A 17,413-nucleotide genomic window follows, 5' to 3' on the forward strand; every position below is an offset into this window, starting at 1 on the left:
AAATAGATATTGGGTGATCCAATACTCATAAGAAAAGTTTAACAAACTAATCCAAATTAATGAGTATGTTATATTTTAAATTGCAATATTTTTCATATATAACTATATCATCACAATAATTTTTTATATGTAATATTTAAAATGTATTGATATTAATACGTTAGCTTCGGTTAGATTCGGTAGGTTTAGACTCGATTTGAGTAGTTTTGTTTCAATTTGGTTTGGTTAGGCTCGATTGGATTCGGTTTGATTTGGTTCGTTTTAGTTTGGTTTAGTTCGGTTCAACACCACTCAGCTTAGTCCGCTTTGTCTTGATTCAGCTTGATTCGGTTCAGTTTGGTTTCGTTATACTCAGTTTGGCTTAATTCATCTAGGTTCGGTTCGATTTGATTCGTTTTAGTTTGGTTTAGTTCGGTTCGACACCACTCAGCTTAGTCCGCTTTGTCTTGATTCAGCTTGATTCGGTTCTGGTTTCGTTATACTCAGTTTGGCTTAATTCATCTAGGTTCGGTTCGATTTGATTCGATTTGGTTTGATTCGGTTTGGTTCAACTCATTTGAGCTTGGTTTGGGTTCACTCGATTCACTTTTTGATTCGCATTAGTTCAGTTTGGCTGGCTTTGGTTTTCCTCGACTCGTTTGGTTTGATTCGATTCGGTTGTTCACGTTAACTGCGGAACAAATTCAATGTCCACTGAAACTGTTCTCCGGCAGAGGTTCTTGCCGGTAACAATCGCCATATTAAATTATTAATAAAAACAAAAACTGATTATAAACTTTATAATATCTTAAATTGAGAAGCTGAATATTTTGTAGCGATTCATGTGCTCAAAACCGTTAAAAAACTGGTGCAGTGGTCGCCGGCAATGGCTTACAGCAGCGGTACTAGGCGGTGGATATGGGAAGGTAATCGGAGAGATAGGAAGAGTATATAAAAGAGGAAATTGTTGTGAAAGGCAACTTTCAAATATACCAGTATTTTTATGTATCAGACAAAAACAACTTTTGGCATTATGCAAGTATTTTTTTTGTTCTTTTTACAAGTGAAGTAAATTTTGATGTTGATACAAAAAAAAAAACAGAAAGTGTGAAATTAGCTTACTGTCACTTTCCTTTCACGGTGTAATCACAGTGCAGATTTGGATCACAATTCCATTTATCACAAAAGAAATGGTTATTTAAGGATCAAATCGTTCAATAGAAAACCATTTCCATTCCCATGGCCAACGAAAACCCAGGCGACGAGGTTGTGTGCGTGACCGGCGCCAACGGTTTCATCGGTTCGTGGCTGGTTCGGACCCTCTTGGAGAACCAAAGCCATAGCTACACCATCCATGCTGCCGTCTTCCCCGGTTCCGACGCCTCTCATCTCTTCACCCTCCACCCCGCCGCCGCCTCCCGCATCACCGTCTTCCCCGCCGACCTACTCGACGCCGCCGCCGTCTTCCGCGCCGTCGCGGGATGCTCTGGCGTCTTCCACGTTGCGTCCCCCTGCACGCTGGAGGACCCCGCGGACCCTCAAAGCGAGCTTCTAGAACCCGCGGTGCAGGGCACGCTGAACGTGCTCGAAGCCGCGAGGAGCGTGGGCGTTCGGCGCGTGGTGCTCACGTCCTCGATCTCGGCAATGGTGCCGAACCCGGGGTGGCCGGCGGGAAGGGTAGTGGACGAGGAGTCGTGGACAGACGTGGAGTTCTGCAGGGCGAAGGGGAAGTGGTACCCTGTGGCGAAGACGGAGGCAGAGAGGGCGGCGTGGAAGTTCGAGGGCAGTGTCGAGGTAGTGGCGGTCCTTCCGGCGACGTGTCTGGGTCCGTTGCTGCAGCCGGAGCTGAACGCGAGCTCCGGCGTGCTGCAGAGGCTTATGATGGGGTCGAAGGAGACGCAGGAGTATCACTGGTTGGGTGCGGTGCATGTGAAGGACGTTGCTAAAGCTCATGTGTTGCTCTACGAAACTCCCTCTGCTGCTGGTAGATATCTCTGCACCAATGGTATCTATCAGTTTTCTGGTTTTGCTGCCTCTGTCTCTGAATTGTACCCTGAATTCCCTATCCACAGGTTTGATTGTTTGCTCCTTTTCTACAGCTATGGTGCCTAACAGATTTATATAAAACCAGATAGTTCGTAATTAAACAAGATAGAATGCATATTTAAGTTTTATCTGTGTAAAGCTATCAAATTCTCTGAGCAAGACCTACATGCAGGTTCCCAGAAGAAACACAACCTGGCCTGGTTCCTTGTAATGGTGCAGCAAGGAGACTAATAGACTTGGGCCTTGTCTTCACACCAGTACAAGATGCTGTGAGAGAAGCAGCGGAGAGCCTTATAGCTAAAGGGTTCCTGCAGCGCTCACCCTCACAGAGTAATTAGTTTTCATTTAGTTTTTTCTCGTCTGCAAAAGTAATCACTGCTTTATATTTTTATTTTTGATACAAGGTAGAAGTAATAACGAATGCCATTATGTCAAGCTTATCAAGGTATAAGTAGAGTAATTTATATCTATTTTGTTGTCACTATGTTCATTTTATAAACATGGATTTTGGTGTCTGTTTAATTCCTTTAAACTTAAAGATTTGTGTTAAGTGAAAAGTGGGAGTGTATTTATCTTGATTTGAATTAACTTAATTCCTAATGCAGTGTCAAAATTAAGAATAGATATACCCATGTCACTTGATCTACTTTCCCCTGAGCAGATTCAAATCCAAGGAAAACCTGTCATTTGTTTATAGCATCCCCAAAACATATTATCGTATGAAATTCAATAGGATTCTGGTTTTAGCATATGATAATATAAAAGGAAAACATTATATAATCAGTCTTTTTATTCATCCAAAGAAGTATTTTGCCATATAATACAAAGAAATACGCAAGAGAAAGATTATCACATGAAGTCAAATCTATTTTTAAAGTGAAATATTTCATAAAGAATCTGGGAGTCATTTTCCTCTTGCAAGTTTTCGAAACATTTGCAAAAGAGTCATATCCTATTTATTTTTCGAAGATGAGAATGTCCATGCAAACAGTAGTAATGATGGTCTAGATAATCCCCAGGGGAAAAGTCGTAAGATGTAGCTTGTAGTTGAAATGTTGCACAGTTTGTAATTTATGTTGCAGTCTCTTATATTTGTATGTTGACTAAGGAGGTCTCATAAATGCAATTTCCATTGATTACGGTCAAGTCCTTATCAGCACTTTTAATATTCAAACCATTAAACTAGAGGGGCTTTGTAGCATTCACCTCTAATCTGATAATAACAATGCAGGATTCTTGAATCATAATACCATTAAATAAAGTTGCTATACGTATATAAAATGATAGTTAGTTTGTTATAGGCTTTTGCTATGCTCATACGAATAAAAAGAAAACTGTCATATTATACAATTTTTGCGTACTAAAATGACTGCGTGGAATACTAAGATAGAATTGAAGACATAGAATCCACTGTTGCTTTTAGGCCCTGTTCTCGTCAATAATGGCTCCAGCTAATAATAAGAATAAATTGATGGAAGTATTTTTATATCACGTTCAAGGCAAAGAAGGAAAATTCAGGGGAACAAAAAGCTGTTTTAAATTATGTAGTAATTCTAATTATAATATTAATTTAGTAAAAAGGAAAGAACCACTCTTTCGTTCATTCCACTGATTGAACTGCAAACTGAAATTGGTTCGAAGAAAATATAAAAGAAGCATGTTATAGATCATTGTTAAGACTAGTAAAACATATGAAAACGTGACAACCTCCCATTCTTTATTTTTTGACTGAAGAAAGAACAAAGCCAGAACTTTTTAATAGCGATCAAATCTTTCGAGCAACCAAATTATCTGTTAAAATGTGTTTAGTAATGTGGTGTTGATATCGAATTCCTGGCCAGAAAAAGTGAGCTTGTGGGCGAGATCCGCAGATGGTGGTAAAGTAACAAGAAGCAAGCTATGAATAATAGGCATACTCAACTAGCAGGGGCTACAATTTCCCTACCATTAAGGGTCAAATCACGAGGCAGGTTTTAGTATTTATATTCCTAGAACGTCCACACCGGCGCTTCACAATGACCAATGTTCATGTTCCACTGCTAAAAACATGTACAGAACGTGGAACTATTTTCCCTCCTTGGATCTGCAAATCATTAAATTCCCTCCTTAAATTACACAAAATATTTCCCCTCCTCTGTTCACTTGTACCTCGTTTTGTTCCTTTCTCTTCTAAGCCATTATGGGAAACGAAGCTCATGACCAACAATACTCAAAAAAGTTGCAAGCATATGCTCACAGCCAAAAGCACAAGCTGAAGCCTATTGTGTTAGTCATACTCACCAATCTTGCCACCATTTACATCTTCACTGGTCCATTTAGTTTTTTGTACCACTCCTCAACGAGTTCTCGTGACTCAAACTCTATCTTGCAGGAACTCAACTCCACCAGAGCTCAACTTGCTGCCACTCACTCACTCTTGTCTGAACTACACCACAGACTCAACTCCTCTAACTTACTTGTCCAGGCACTGCTTATCGACCTTACGCGTCAACAAGAAAAGCAATCCAACAGTGCTGATCAGAATCAAGTGAGTAGGAAGTTAGGGAATGATGAGCTTACTTTTGCACTTGGTCCTCACAAGCTCCCCTTTGGGTACTCACCAATGATAGGGTCAGATGAGATTCACACACCTGTTGGTGCATTCTGCATGAAGCTCCATGATGAGTTAAATCGATATATGACGTATGAGATTGGAGGGGAGTGCCCTATGGATTATGTGCTTGCACAAAGGCTCATGCTCAAAGGGTGTGAGCCACTCCCTCGTAGGAGATGCCACCCCAAGTCTCCTGCAAATTATGTGGAGCCAACACCTTTGCCTGAGAGCCTTTGGTCAACCCCACCAGACACCAGCATTGTATGGGAGGCTTATGCTTGTAAAAGTTACCAGTGCCTTGTTGACAGAAAGAATAAGCCTGGCTCATACAATTGCAAGAGTTGCTTTGATTTACAAGGGGAAGAGAGGAGTAGGTGGATCTTTGATGATGGTGGACTTGGTTTTGGAATAGACCAAGTTCTTGCAACCAAACCTGCAGGGACTATTCGAATTGGACTTGACATTGGTGGTGGAACTGGAACTTTTGCTGCAAGGATGAGGGAAAGGAATGTCATCATCATCACTAGCACACTGGATCTGGATGCTCCTTTCAACAACATCATTGCATCAAGGGGTTTGGTACCGATGCATATTAGCATCTCTCAAAGGTTTCCATTCTCTGACTACACACTGGACATTGTACACTCCATGGATGTCTTGAGTAATTGGATACCAGACACCATGCTTGAGTTTGTACTATTCGATATATACAGGGTTTTGAGGCCAGGTGGTCTGTTCTGGCTTGATCATTTCTTTTGCTTTGCGTCACAACTCAATAAAACTTACGTGCCTATGTTGGATCGAATTGGATTCAATAGATTGAGGTGGCAAGTTGGAACCAAACTTGATGATGGGGTTCACAAGAATGTGTTGTACATTTCATCCCTAATGGAGAAACCAATGACTTGAGGTAAGTGTATGAACGCATAAGATTACTTAGGGAAGCTTTTTTATCACCTTGCCAGAAAATGTTAAGATCTTGACTAAAATGGAAGTTCTTCTGAATTTATATTGCACTGTTAAGATAACTAGTACTTCACTCCTATCAATTTCATGCACTGGTGGTGACTGTAGTGAGTTTCATAATCTTCCAACCAAATTATGAGCAACGAGGACAATAGAACTGATTAATGACGATAAAGGTTTTGATACTTTACGTAACATCATTCGTTTAAGCCGTTGTTGTCGCTATAATTAAAATAAAAAGTTGAGCCAGAAAACTTATATTGAGTAAACGTAACATCTAAGATGTTTTTGTCAAAATGGTACTTTGTTCCCTTATTTTATCGAGTAACTAACAAATCTCTCATTCCGCTTTGAAGCTCTAACACTGTTTTGTAAGAGGTGGAAATTAAGGGAGAAAAGTGTATTAAATTGTTTTTAACCTCAGCCGGCTCTTAAGCGATATGAAATTGTTAGGTATACTAAAAGAATAATTAGGTTCAAACTTACTTTTTATTTTCATCTTGGTGTTACAAGTTCTTTTTTTCTATACATACATTGCGCAACTTTCAAACAACAAGCAAAATTTTCCTAAATCATGATGTTCCACTAGAACAATCAAAGGGAGGGTTCTTTCTACTTTGCTAATAACAAGTTTATGGTCGTGATGTGGCTTCATCTCATCGTTAAGTATACATTTTCTTGGGGGATCATTAACTGGCATTGTTTCAACAACTTCAACATGTATTGGTTATCATTGCTTTTACTTGATTGCGTGCAAAGACAGTAACTAAATTCTACTTGGTGGCTAAGTACTGCAGGTTTTACTTTTGTTGAACTGATACATTATCAGGAAACATGTGGTGCCACTTATTTACAAATTAAGTAAATACTCTTTATTAGAAGTCAATTTTATGCATCTGTTGATTAGATTATAGATGGTGTAAAAGAAAAGCCATTGAACTCATTCATAAATTGATAAACCACGCCCATATACAAAACAAAAAGGTCTATATTTTTGTATGTTCCATATCCGAACCTATATTCTTTCTACATTTCACATCTTTAGAGGGAGAGAAATGGGAAATAAATGATAAATAAGCAAACGTGAAGCATAATACAGACTTATACTTAGAAGCTAACTACCACAAACTCTAATTCTACAATTTCTAAATTGCTTTTTTGGCCTAGAAATGCTAATAAACAAACGTCCTTTGACTTCAATCTTGAGAAAAAGACTAACTTAACTGTGCTCACTTGTTGAATATAAATTTTCTGCACTTGAACCAATAGATTCATTGCTGTAAAGGTGGTCTAGTTGGGAACTCACTATACTCACCTGAAATCTATGACTGGATGAAGAGGATGCTGCTAATTCAGATGTTAGGTTCAAACCAAGAGATCGCAACATTTCTTCAATTTCTTTAACCACTTCACTCATTGTGGGCCTGTCGACTCCTGAATCTTGAAGACACTCCATTGCAAGGTCAACAAACTTCTCAAAACCCTCCAGTGTTGATCCTGAACAAAGGGCTGGATCAATAGTTTCGTGAAGACCATACAAGTCTTTTGTCTTATCTATTGTATTCCTGACCACTTTCACAATGTATTTCCCTCGTTCTATTGGCCTTTTTGCAGTAATTAACTCCAGCATTAGCACTCCAAAACTATAGACATCACTCTTTTCAGTCAACCGCTGACTAGTATAATAATCTGGATCCAAGTAGCCCTGCATCAACAAATTGAACTCATTCTCATCAGTCATCACTAAAGTTCAATGAGATCTTCTGCAATGAAAAATATTTTAAACTAGATTTTGCTCCAGACAGATGATGTGTTTTACATGTCTTGGTATGTGTTGTACTAAGAGCATAGATGATTACAAAAATTCATGAAAATTCTCAATTCAGAAAAAAAATTACGTGAAATTATTTTAAAACTCTGCAAAAGAATGCAATAAATGACATTCTACCTCCACGTTTTTGAAAACTTTCAATCAGTTATTTGGTTGCTTATTTTATAGCAAAAACTAGAAGATATACATATACAAACCATTGTTCCTTTGACTTGAGTGGTAACATGATCTTTATCATCATCTAAGATAGACTTGGAGAGACCGAAATCAGAAACTTTAGCATTATAGTTCTCATCTAGCAAGATGTTGTTTGACTTGATGTCCCTGTGTATAATAGGGGGATCAGCATGTTCATGAAGATAAGCCAAACCCCTGGCAGTACCAAGGGCTACTTTCAGCCTTCTGCTCCAGCTCAATGCGATTCCACGTTTCCCTGAATAGATCATATGATTGTTATTACTTATAAGGTACGTTAGGAGTTATGAATTTGACATATTTATAAGAATAGAAACACTGGAACTAGGATTTGAGTAAGTTAATTTATCTTTCAGAACCAGATATAGTTTAGTGCCTTGTCAATGTCCTCTGGATGAAACCTAGGAAACTGAATACTGAGTACTGACCAAAAGATGAATGTCATGCAGTGAAAATATTCCATACTAATAGTACTCATTAATATGTGCTTTTATCAAATTGGATATATTTAATACGTACATGTGAGAGCATCCTTCAAAGTTCCATTAGGAATGAACTCGTAAACCAGCATTTGTTCTTCCTGTTCAAAGCAGAATCCCACAAGGCTAACCAGATTTATGTGGTGGACCCGGGAAAGGAGTTCAATTTCAGCTTTGAATTCTTGTGCTCCCTGCTTTGACTCTTTTTGAGCTCGTTTTATGGCTACAACTTCCCCTGTGGGAAGAGTTCCCCGGTAAACCTGTGAACATTTACTTATCAATCTATTGCTAGAAGTATATAGTTAAAGTTCTGTCAACAAATGTATAACACGTTCTTGTTAAATTTGTTGCCAATGAGGGAGTATCATGTCTCTGTTAATGGTAGCTTTAAGCTCCATGTGCATGGAATGGTTAGAAATGTGGGAGAATTAGAATAAGGAACTAACTGAGGAGATCTTCCAAAAATTAATCACTATGTGGCTAATTGACAAAATTTTTAACTCACAAGTTATTATTTATTAGTAATTGAGTTTATGCCTAACTCCACCTTACTAAATTAGTTTGTAGAATAATATTTGTACCTCTTTTATATATTATAAGTTGGTCTAATCTTTAGTCTTTGCAGAATTTTTAACATTATTGTTTTGTAAGTAAAAATTCTTGTGCCAGGTGTGTCTAAATCATACTTTTGAAGTATTATGAAATTGAGTATAGGGTGAGAAGTCCATGACCAGTCAAGTATGGTTGCAAGGTTAAACTTTGTTGTTCTCTTAAGAATAGTTCTCACCCATCATTATGTATTTATTCATAACTCAGCAGCACATTAAAGTTAATAAGAAGCAATCAAGACCTTTCCATAACCCCCTGATCCAACATCATTGGCTTGTGAGAAGTTGTTTGTGTATTTCTGAATTTCCTTAAAAGAGAACTGCCTTGGTGCTTTTAACTGAGGGGTGCCGCAATTGCTTTTACTTGGATCCCAGTTTCCTGCAATTTTTTTTTCTGCGTCAATTAATATAAATTCACGGAAGTCCATTTGGCTGTTCAGGAACTGAGTTTAGAATTATTTACCGAAAGGATTGCTTCGAGATATTGCTCTTTCTGCTCTTCTCCTCTGGCGGAAAGCATAAAATCCAGCCAGGGCTAATAACACTAGCAAAAGAGAAGAACCTCCAATTGCTACTCCAACAATTATTGCAGTGCTTGATGAATTACTTGACTGCTTAGGTTCTTTATTATGAGAAGAAGATAGAGAACTTAGGATAAGTATTTCTGTGCCTAGATGATAGAGTGAAAAAGTTAGTGGTGTAGTTACCTTCATCCTGGTTTCCTGCAATAAAATCAAATGCACTATATGCACTTCGGTTGCCAAGCAAGAAGCTTATACTAGATTTCTCTTGTTGGCTGAAATGATTTTGGTCTAGTGGGAAAATTTGTATGATAAACTCAAAACCTCGAAATGGATCTTTAGTTGAAAGGGTTAAAGAAACTGAATCAACAGGTAGATGATGAGATTGAAATTCCTTCAGTAGAATTTCCTCCAGGTTTGCTGTATTACTCCAGTCAAAATAGGAAGGGGCTCTGCAAGTCAATGTTCCTGTATATGGATATCCACATTTGCAGTTGGGGCTGAGAGTCTGATCTGGGCTGCAGCTACCATGTTCACAATTATTTTGTTGCTTTGTATCGAAGATATCCAGGTTGGTGCAGTAATCCTGCACAGTTTCTGCTCCATTTTCAGTGCAAATCGGGTTATGTGCGAGCCTGCAGACAAAAGTTCCGTCAATACTCAATAGTTAGTAGTTTAGTCATATAAAAGGGCTAAAAAAGAAAGACCTGTAAATATTGAATCTTATGCTGAAAAAGAAGGCTAAACTTGTATGAGGTGACAAATAAACTATGTACGAAAAAGGCCCAGAATCATTAACAAGTAACTCTTACATTATCCTGATAAGTGGGGGATCATTTGATTGCTTATAGTCCTGAATTGAATTTGACCTCAAATCTATAACTCGCAGTTGTCTGCTATAGTTGGTGCCAATATCCAAGGTTCCACCAAGGTGGTTGTCTTTCAGCACACTGAGAATATGTTACATGGTATTTGTCATGTATGTTATTTCAAATCTATAACTTCATTTATATTTTTATTTCTGATAGTAAAGACTGTAAGATTAATCATTAAGGCAGATGACTCACACATTCTGTAAATTGCCAAGGCTAAATAAAAAGTTCGGAATGGTTCCAACTAGGTACAAATTCTCCATTTGTCTGCCAACCATCATGAGAGTAAAATTTATTGAAGTGAAGAAACCACATATATGGAGAATTCAAAAGTGAAACAAGTGCAAAAGAAAGACATACAAGGTTGCTAAATTCTTCAGATTCGAAAGCCAAAGTGGAACGTTTGACTTTTCAAAGCTATTATTGCTCAGATCCCTTCAAAACAGATTTTGAAGAATTAATCCATTTGTCACACATGAAACATTTATTTTGAATATAGAAAACTTCCACAGACGAACACTTTTTTACTAACAAGTATCTTAGTGAGTTCATCCCAGTAAGGTTTGGCATTGCACCTTCCAGCTTATTGTTGGACAACAACCTGAAAAAAGTAAGAAGTATAAAACCAAAAATATTTCCGTACAAAGATTGAATTTCCCCTGCTATTGATACCAAAATATGAATAAAGAAGAATAAAACTGTAGTTGGCACATTATAATTTAGGTGCTAACAGGTCTGTGACATTGATAAGGTTGTCGAAGCTCTGAGGCACATGTCCATTCAGTGAATTATTTTCAAAGCGCCTGCTAGCCACAAAGATATATTTAAGCATAAAAGCATCAAGCAAAATTCTAAAGAAAATTCTTTTTGAAGATTTAATATAGTTAAGTATTCACTCACACCACTGTCAAACTCGTAACTAGCCCAAGCGTTTCAGGAATGCTGCCAACTAGTAGATTGCTGTGAAAAATCCTGCCAGTAAACATATTTGAGAATGTGTTAGAAAATGTGTTGTCAAAATGTGTGTGCGTGCATGCAGGGTACATCTATTACTCTCAAGAATTTCTTTCCCAACAACCATTCATCATCAGAAGGTGGACTAGGAAGGAAGACGATGTCTAAAGATGTAAGTGTTTGCATCTCTGTTCAGTTTTGCAATATCACAGTTAATATATTTTCACTTTGGTCGCATGAATTTTCTGACATGTGACAAGTTAATTTTAGGAAACTGAAAATGGGAAACTTTGCATACTGGTTCAATCATATTCAAATGCTACAAATGATAAATCTAAGGACAACTCTTACACATGTATCAGAGTCATTTTCGAGCTAAAAAGTTTCGGAGGAATTTGTCCTGAAAGCCTATTCTTCCCAAGATGACTGCAGACAATATTAGAAATATGTTGGATGCACCTTTCATTGCATAAATAAAAATCATTGATAAAGAAAAACTGGAAGCTGAAGAGAATTGATGTACAAGTGCAATGCATTGTGTAACATATCAAGACCAGGGGTAGTGCCACTAGATACAGGGATGGATCCATCAAGCTGGTTGTCAGCTAAATCTAGCCAAGTAAGATTTGACAGATTGCCAATAGAAGGTGGAATTGATCCAGCAAAATTGTTGGAGTTTAAAGATCTGCCATAAGAAGTTTCTGTTTTAGTGTATTTACCCAAGAATTCAAGTTACCACCAAAAGGGTATTATTTGAATTGTCTTAAAAAAATGAACAGCAAAAAATAAATCTTACAAGACTTCGAGTTGTTGCAGAGATCCTATTTCATCTGGAATACGACCAGTAAAACCACAACCAACAAGAGTTCTGGAAGATAATGAGAAAGTACCAATGTTTATTAGAACTGTTTCACCATCATGAAAGGGTCATAGCCTATTCTTGTTGTTGCTGCTGGTAAAAGGATCCATATATAAACTTGACAAAAAACCAATATTTCCTTACAGTTTCGTTAACTTCTTCAAGTTTCCAATTTCTCGTGGAAGTGGTCCTGTCAGGCCCCTATTGTTTGAGAGATCCCTGGAGAAGGAGAAAACTATTACGAAACAAACCGTGAACTATTCCTGAAAAAAGGTCTCAAAAGGGAATTATGATTCATTTGTAAACTCTTGGCAATCACATAGCCTAACATATGCTCAATGATTTTTCAAACCTTTTATGTTTTTTTTAACCCTTATGCAGACCAGTTTATTATATATGATTCTCTCAATCTAAATTCAAAGGCTTACAGATTATCCAATTCAGAAAGTGATCCTATATCTCCAGAAAGCTGGCCGGTCAAACCAATATCTGTTAATGATCTGCAGCACTAGCCAGAAAGTTATATACCCTCTCAAAAGTATATATTAATAAAGGAAACAACGTAAACAAAACAGAATCAATCAAAAGTAACCTTACATGGAAACCACTCGTGAGTTTCTGCAGTTAATGCCATACCAACTGCAAGGATCTGAACCCTCCCAGTTTTGAATTTGACCTTGCCAAGACTCACTCAGAGACTTCAGAACTTCAACTGCATGATAATTTTACGTTGAAAAGCAAAATTATATATTTCATTCATTGAAGTCTTCAATCTTAACACATGCAAGTATATCCAAACTTTCACAGGCATGCAGAAGGTAAGACTTATATCATACATGAGGAAGGCTTCTCAGTTCTCTCTATTGCATGAAGAATCATGCATATTTTTCCAGTTTCTAAGATGGAACTCATGGTTAAAACATAACTTACGATCTTTGGTAATATCTTGTGCCACTGCACAGAGCAAACAGTTGAAGAAAAGCAACAGTGGTAGCAGTATTCTTTCACCCATTATCAATTAACTTCCACTTTCATAAGAACACCATAGAGCTGAATACAAAACTGTGCTCTTTATTATCACTCATTCACCACCTTATCCACTTATAGAGAAGTTAATGACACGAAAAATCGATTTGAAGTTTTCTTCTTCTTCTTCTTCTTCCTGTTTTGTCATAAATTCGTTACCGAGTCAATGACTTCGATCTTGAAATTAAAATGGCTGCAAGTTAAATTAAAATTATACACATGTCGTTATATTGTTTGAAAAGAGAGGACAGATATTATTCATTAAACATGCACTAAAAACTTTCCAATTTCATCAGGACCTTCGTATATATACTTTTAAAATGTATAATATAATATATATAACATGTCTAATTTGGTTATCGTATTATTACTGTTATTGTTTTATATATAAAATTTGATAGAAAGAATCAGATAATATATAATTATAATTCAATTGTTAAATCAGTAAAAAAAAAGGGTCAATTTTTAAATAATTTATGTGTAATTTAATTTCTGTATAATAAATTCTAACTGACTCAACGTACAAAAATTCTTATATAGAAAAGTATGGAAGATTTAAGACATTTAAATTGGCTGGTGTAACCACAGGGTAATCAATTAAAAAAAATAATGCAAAACTATATATGTATGTATATGTGTGTTTGTGAAATTATTTTAGTTAAATTAGTTATTTTTAAATATTATAGTATATGTCAAATTATGTGATGTAATTAAATTTTAATAATTTGGAAAATTGAATAACATTTTGTATATGCATGTTGTAATTAAAAAGAATATGAAGTTTAACATTTTATAGAAAGCTCTTGAGGTGTAATTTGATTAATTTTATGTGTGGTGTAAGAGAATTTATTATAATGTAGACTTTTACTTGTTTTTCAAACTTGAATAAGTTTTACATCAGATGATCTTGATTACCTAATAAACTTTTTTTTTTCAAATTGGGTCCCAAATAAATTAATTATTTTATTTAAATTCTTGTTTTATGTGTTTGTTAGATTGTTTCACATGTCAAACAATGAGTGCTGACCAACAATAATATTCAATGTTTTCAATTATTTTGTATTATACAATTATCATATATATGATGCAAAATATATGCCGTTTTGATACAAAGGGATAAAATAAATCTAAAAATACTTATTGAAATTTTTATTATACATGAATCTGGAATCTAATTTATATATATTTAGAGTGGGAAGTCCAAGTCGTCTTCAAAATTTCAAAACCATATATTAAAAAAAGAAGATGAGGACAATTTAAGTTTCAAAAAGAAAGAAAGCATCAAAGAAGTTAAGCCTACCCTTTTATCTATGGGGAATTATAGATGGAAAAATGTTATGTGAAACAATTTGAATACTGTGTAACAATTTTTATAAAGGTAAAATCATTTTAATAAAATTTAATTTTTAATTTTTTTTAAAAAAGAGAGATAATATTAAATATCATTATCTATTATAGATTAGGTATTTTAATAATGATATACTTGCATAGTATTTTAAGTAGAGTTTCATCTATAAAATATGTTCAATTTTTATATGATCAGTTTCAGACATAAAGCTTTCTTTGGTTAAAGAGAAATTGTAAAAGTGCTTAATACTGCATGTAAATTTTTCTTTAATTGATAGATGTAAATATTGTGTTGTTATAGAAATTAAAACAAATGAGCTGTTAATATTATGTAATTATATAATAATTAAGTAATATTTTTTAATAATTTTTAAAATATTTTTTTTAAGACGAACAATAAACTACAAATATTCATAACATCATTTTTAACTTAAAATCTTAAAAAAAATTATGATTTTTTTAGTTATAATTATTTCACTCATTTTTATCTAATGAGTAATTATTTATTCACGTCGAATTTCTATCATAATTAAAGTAAATATATATTTTTTATTATCCTTTTAATCATCATGATAGTTCTGTGCAACATTTTAAATTAGTGATAATGTTGAGAAATAGGAATTAGCATTGACTGAGTCCATTTGATAGAAATTGTGGAAGTTTATGATAACAATGTTTTTGTTGTTTGTAATTAAGAGAAGAAAATAACGTTTTCAAAAGTCTAAAATTATAGGGTTGGAAGTGTTAATCAATTAATGGTTTTTGAGATCAGTTTGAAGTCACTTTAAGTTCTAAAACCACTCTTATTGGTTTATCAAATAATTCATTCTTCTATATGGTAACCAATGATACTCGTGTCATCATTTAATTCTCTTAATTAACACGTTTCTTTCATAATTCTTTATTGATATGAAAAATACTACCAAAATAGTCTTCATCACACATGTATCATTAAATTTTTATTATATTTAATATAGTATTTGTAATTTATTTTATGGAAGAACTATTATAATAATTTCTCTCATTCACATGTCTATCAAGTTGCTTTATGTGTGACATGATTGTGTACTTTAAATAATAATTGATCTTAAATTTATTTTAGGGTTAAATATGTTTTTAGTGTCTAAACTACCAAGCGAATTTGTTTTTAATCTCTCTTTTAAAATAAGGTACATTTTAGTCCTCCTCCTTAACGAAACCTTAATTTTTGGTCCTTTAAAACTAACATCGTTAAAAACCAGCCGAGCTGGCTGACAGTGTAGTGCCACATAATTTTTTTTTCTGACATCACTCCTACCAGATTTTCTCCCCTTCCACCAACCCAACCCTATTCCCCCACCATGGACCTCAACCCCCAAACGGCGCAACGCCCCCCACCCTCGCCGCCCTTGAGATGTTCCCACTGCCCCTCAGCCAACGACGATCCCCTCAGCCACCCGCTGCCCCTTCCTGCATCGCTTCCTCAAATTCCCCACCATGTCTCTCACCGCAACACCTTCCAAAAATACCACCACAGCCACTGCCCTCACTGCTAACGTCTGGCCATGTAACGTTTGCCACGTTTGAGAACATGTATGATGACCGTGATGCTCCTCCGCTTGTTCACCCGCACCTACATTTCCCAGAGTTCCAAAACTACATCCACTCAAAAATATCAAAACTCCTCTCCTCCTTCTCCACAGAACTCACCCTCGTCATCGACAAATTGAACGGGCTCACTCCGAACCCGCTTTTCGCCGTGGCACATCTCTACCTCAAGTCGCAGGAGGCGCCGAACATGAAGCGCTTCTGCGCCACGATGTCTTGGAAATTGCGCCACGTGTCCCTTTTCATGGACGACAACGACGAGATCATAGACTCCTTCAACGGTGTGCCGTTTTGGTAGAGGCTTGTGTCCTGACGCGGCAAATCGAAAGTCGTGGTGCAGTTCTTCGAGGTTTGTGACTATGACAATGGATTGGGAATTGAAGGAGATGATAATTAGGGATTTGGATAGGTTTGTAGAGAGGAAAGATTTATATAAGAGTGCTGGGAAGGCGTGGAAGAGAGGGTACTTGCTTTCGGGTCCCCTGGAACTGGGAAATTGAGTTTGATTGCTGTTATGGCTAATTATCTGAATTTCGATGTCTATGACTTGGAACTCACTGTTGTTAATGGAAATTCTGACCTTAGGAAGTTGTTAATTGCCACCAGGAACCATTCCATTCTTGTTGTGGAAGACATTGATTGCTCCCTTCATTTGCAGGGTAGGCTTGCAAAACGTATAGCAAGGTCTGCCATATATTTAAGCTGTTTCTTTTATTACAAGTACACCTATAACAAGGTCTATCGTTGATCAAATCGAAAAAGTCATTAGCTATGTAAGCTGGAACTAAGAAAATGGTTCATACCCACTTTCAGCATCTTCTTTGCTTTCTCCATTTGAATGGGATAAGGAAAATTGACAGTGGAAACTTTTTCAACATGTGCACGAAAACGAAGAATGAACTTACAGTGTCAATGACCTTTTTGCAGAGGGTGGGGAGGTTGGGTGGAAGATGGAAGGAAGAGACGAGGGAGAGAGAGGGAGAAAAGATGAGAAACACTGTCAACGCAAGAAAAAAAATCGTTTCAGTCTACCGTTAGCTGGTTTTTAACGATGTTAATTTTGGAGGACTAAAATCAAAGTTTACTTAAGGAGGAGGACTAAAATGTACTTCATTTAAAAGAGAGACTAAAACCAAAATCGTTAGATAATATAGAGACTAAAAATATATTTAACTCTTTATTTTATTATCTATATAATGCGTCACTGATGTATTCCTCGTTATAATAAAAATATATTAAGAGATAAAAAATAAAAAATTACTTGAGAAACTTATACTTAAATAAGTACACATAAAATTTATTTACGGACTTAAACATTTTTATTTATTAAGCGTAGGGTTCAAAGAAAAAATTATTAAATAATAAAAATGAAAATTAGTTATTTATGAAGTACTTTAAAATTATTTAACCCGTTTTTCTATGTACAACAAGACTCACCACACCTCAAAATTGTTCAACCAATACTTTTATTTTTACTTCAAGAAAAATCTAAATTACCAAGATATTGATTGAAATTTTTTGAATTGAATAATTCAAAATTTATATTATGT

General features: G+C 35.7%; 2 protein-coding genes across 10 annotated transcripts; one reads left to right on the forward strand and one right to left on the reverse strand.

Moving 5' to 3' along the window:
* The first annotated feature begins 981 nt into the window (after nt 1-981).
* Nucleotides 982-11,855, forward strand: LOC108343454 (cinnamoyl-CoA reductase 1). Of its 9 annotated transcripts, XR_008250155.1 has the most exons (6): nt 982-2,051; nt 2,198-2,355; nt 7,753-7,882; nt 8,204-8,343; nt 11,130-11,216; nt 11,315-11,855. XR_008250155.1 is itself a non-coding variant. In XM_052879657.1 (4 exons), exons 1-3 carry the CDS (start codon nt 1,219-1,221, stop codon nt 11,210-11,212), a joined length of 1,074 nt encoding a protein of 357 aa, XP_052735617.1. In that variant the 5' UTR covers nt 982-1,218; the 3' UTR covers nt 11,213-11,216; nt 11,315-11,855. The 9 variants fall into 9 exon arrangements, 5 of the variants coding, with proteins under 5 accessions (XP_052735617.1, XP_052735618.1, XP_052735620.1 ...); XR_008250156.1 differs by lacking the exon at nt 8,204-8,343; XR_008250154.1 differs by lacking the exons at nt 7,753-7,882; nt 8,204-8,343; nt 11,130-11,216; nt 11,315-11,855 and adding exons at nt 3,867-4,290; nt 4,397-4,537.
* On the reverse strand, nt 6,505-13,122 carry LOC108343463 (leucine-rich repeat receptor protein kinase HPCA1-like). Its single transcript, XM_017581770.2, has 19 exons — nt 12,834-13,122; nt 12,501-12,615; nt 12,332-12,403; nt 12,048-12,122; nt 11,841-11,912; nt 11,568-11,729; nt 11,396-11,470; nt 10,991-11,062; nt 10,822-10,893; nt 10,623-10,691; nt 10,451-10,525; nt 10,286-10,357; nt 10,031-10,168; nt 9,405-9,853; nt 9,161-9,319; nt 8,940-9,076; nt 8,130-8,349; nt 7,613-7,848; nt 6,505-7,289 (listed from the first exon to the last, which is right to left on the reverse strand). The coding sequence occupies exons 1-19, from the start codon at nt 12,913-12,915 to the stop codon at nt 6,804-6,806; spliced, it is 2,838 nt and encodes a 945-aa protein (XP_017437259.1). The 5' UTR covers nt 12,916-13,122; the 3' UTR covers nt 6,505-6,803.
* Nucleotides 13,123-17,413: the final 4,291 nt, after the last annotated feature.

This window comes from Vigna angularis, chromosome 6 (genome assembly GCF_016808095.1).
Source record: "Vigna angularis cultivar LongXiaoDou No.4 chromosome 6, ASM1680809v1, whole genome shotgun sequence".
In the NCBI taxonomy this organism is placed as follows: domain Eukaryota; kingdom Viridiplantae; phylum Streptophyta; class Magnoliopsida; order Fabales; family Fabaceae; genus Vigna; species Vigna angularis.

Bases quoted from the DNA above. Each gene is read 5' to 3' on its own strand.
- LOC108343454 (XM_052879657.1), top strand. From the start codon at position 1,219: ATGGCCAACGAAAACCCAGGCGACGAGGTTGTGTGCGTGACCGGCGCC. The intron at 2,052-2,197 runs GTTTGATTGTTT...ACCTACATGCAG, and splicing joins CCTGAATTCCCTATCCACAG to GTTCCCAGAAGAAACACAAC. The intron at 2,356-11,129 runs GTAATTAGTTTT...GCGTGCATGCAG, and splicing joins GCAGCGCTCACCCTCACAGA to GGTACATCTATTACTCTCAA.
- LOC108343463 (XM_017581770.2), bottom strand. From the start codon at position 12,915: ATGGGTGAAAGAATACTGCTACCACTGTTGCTTTTCTTCAACTGTTTG. The intron at 10,894-10,990 runs GTGAGTGAATAC...TGTGGCTAGCAG, and splicing joins GTTACGAGTTTGACAGTGGT to GCGCTTTGAAAATAATTCAC. The intron at 7,290-7,612 runs GTTTGTATATGT...TTGTTGATGCAG, and splicing joins CTCAAGTCAAAGGAACAATG to GGCTACTTGGATCCAGATTA.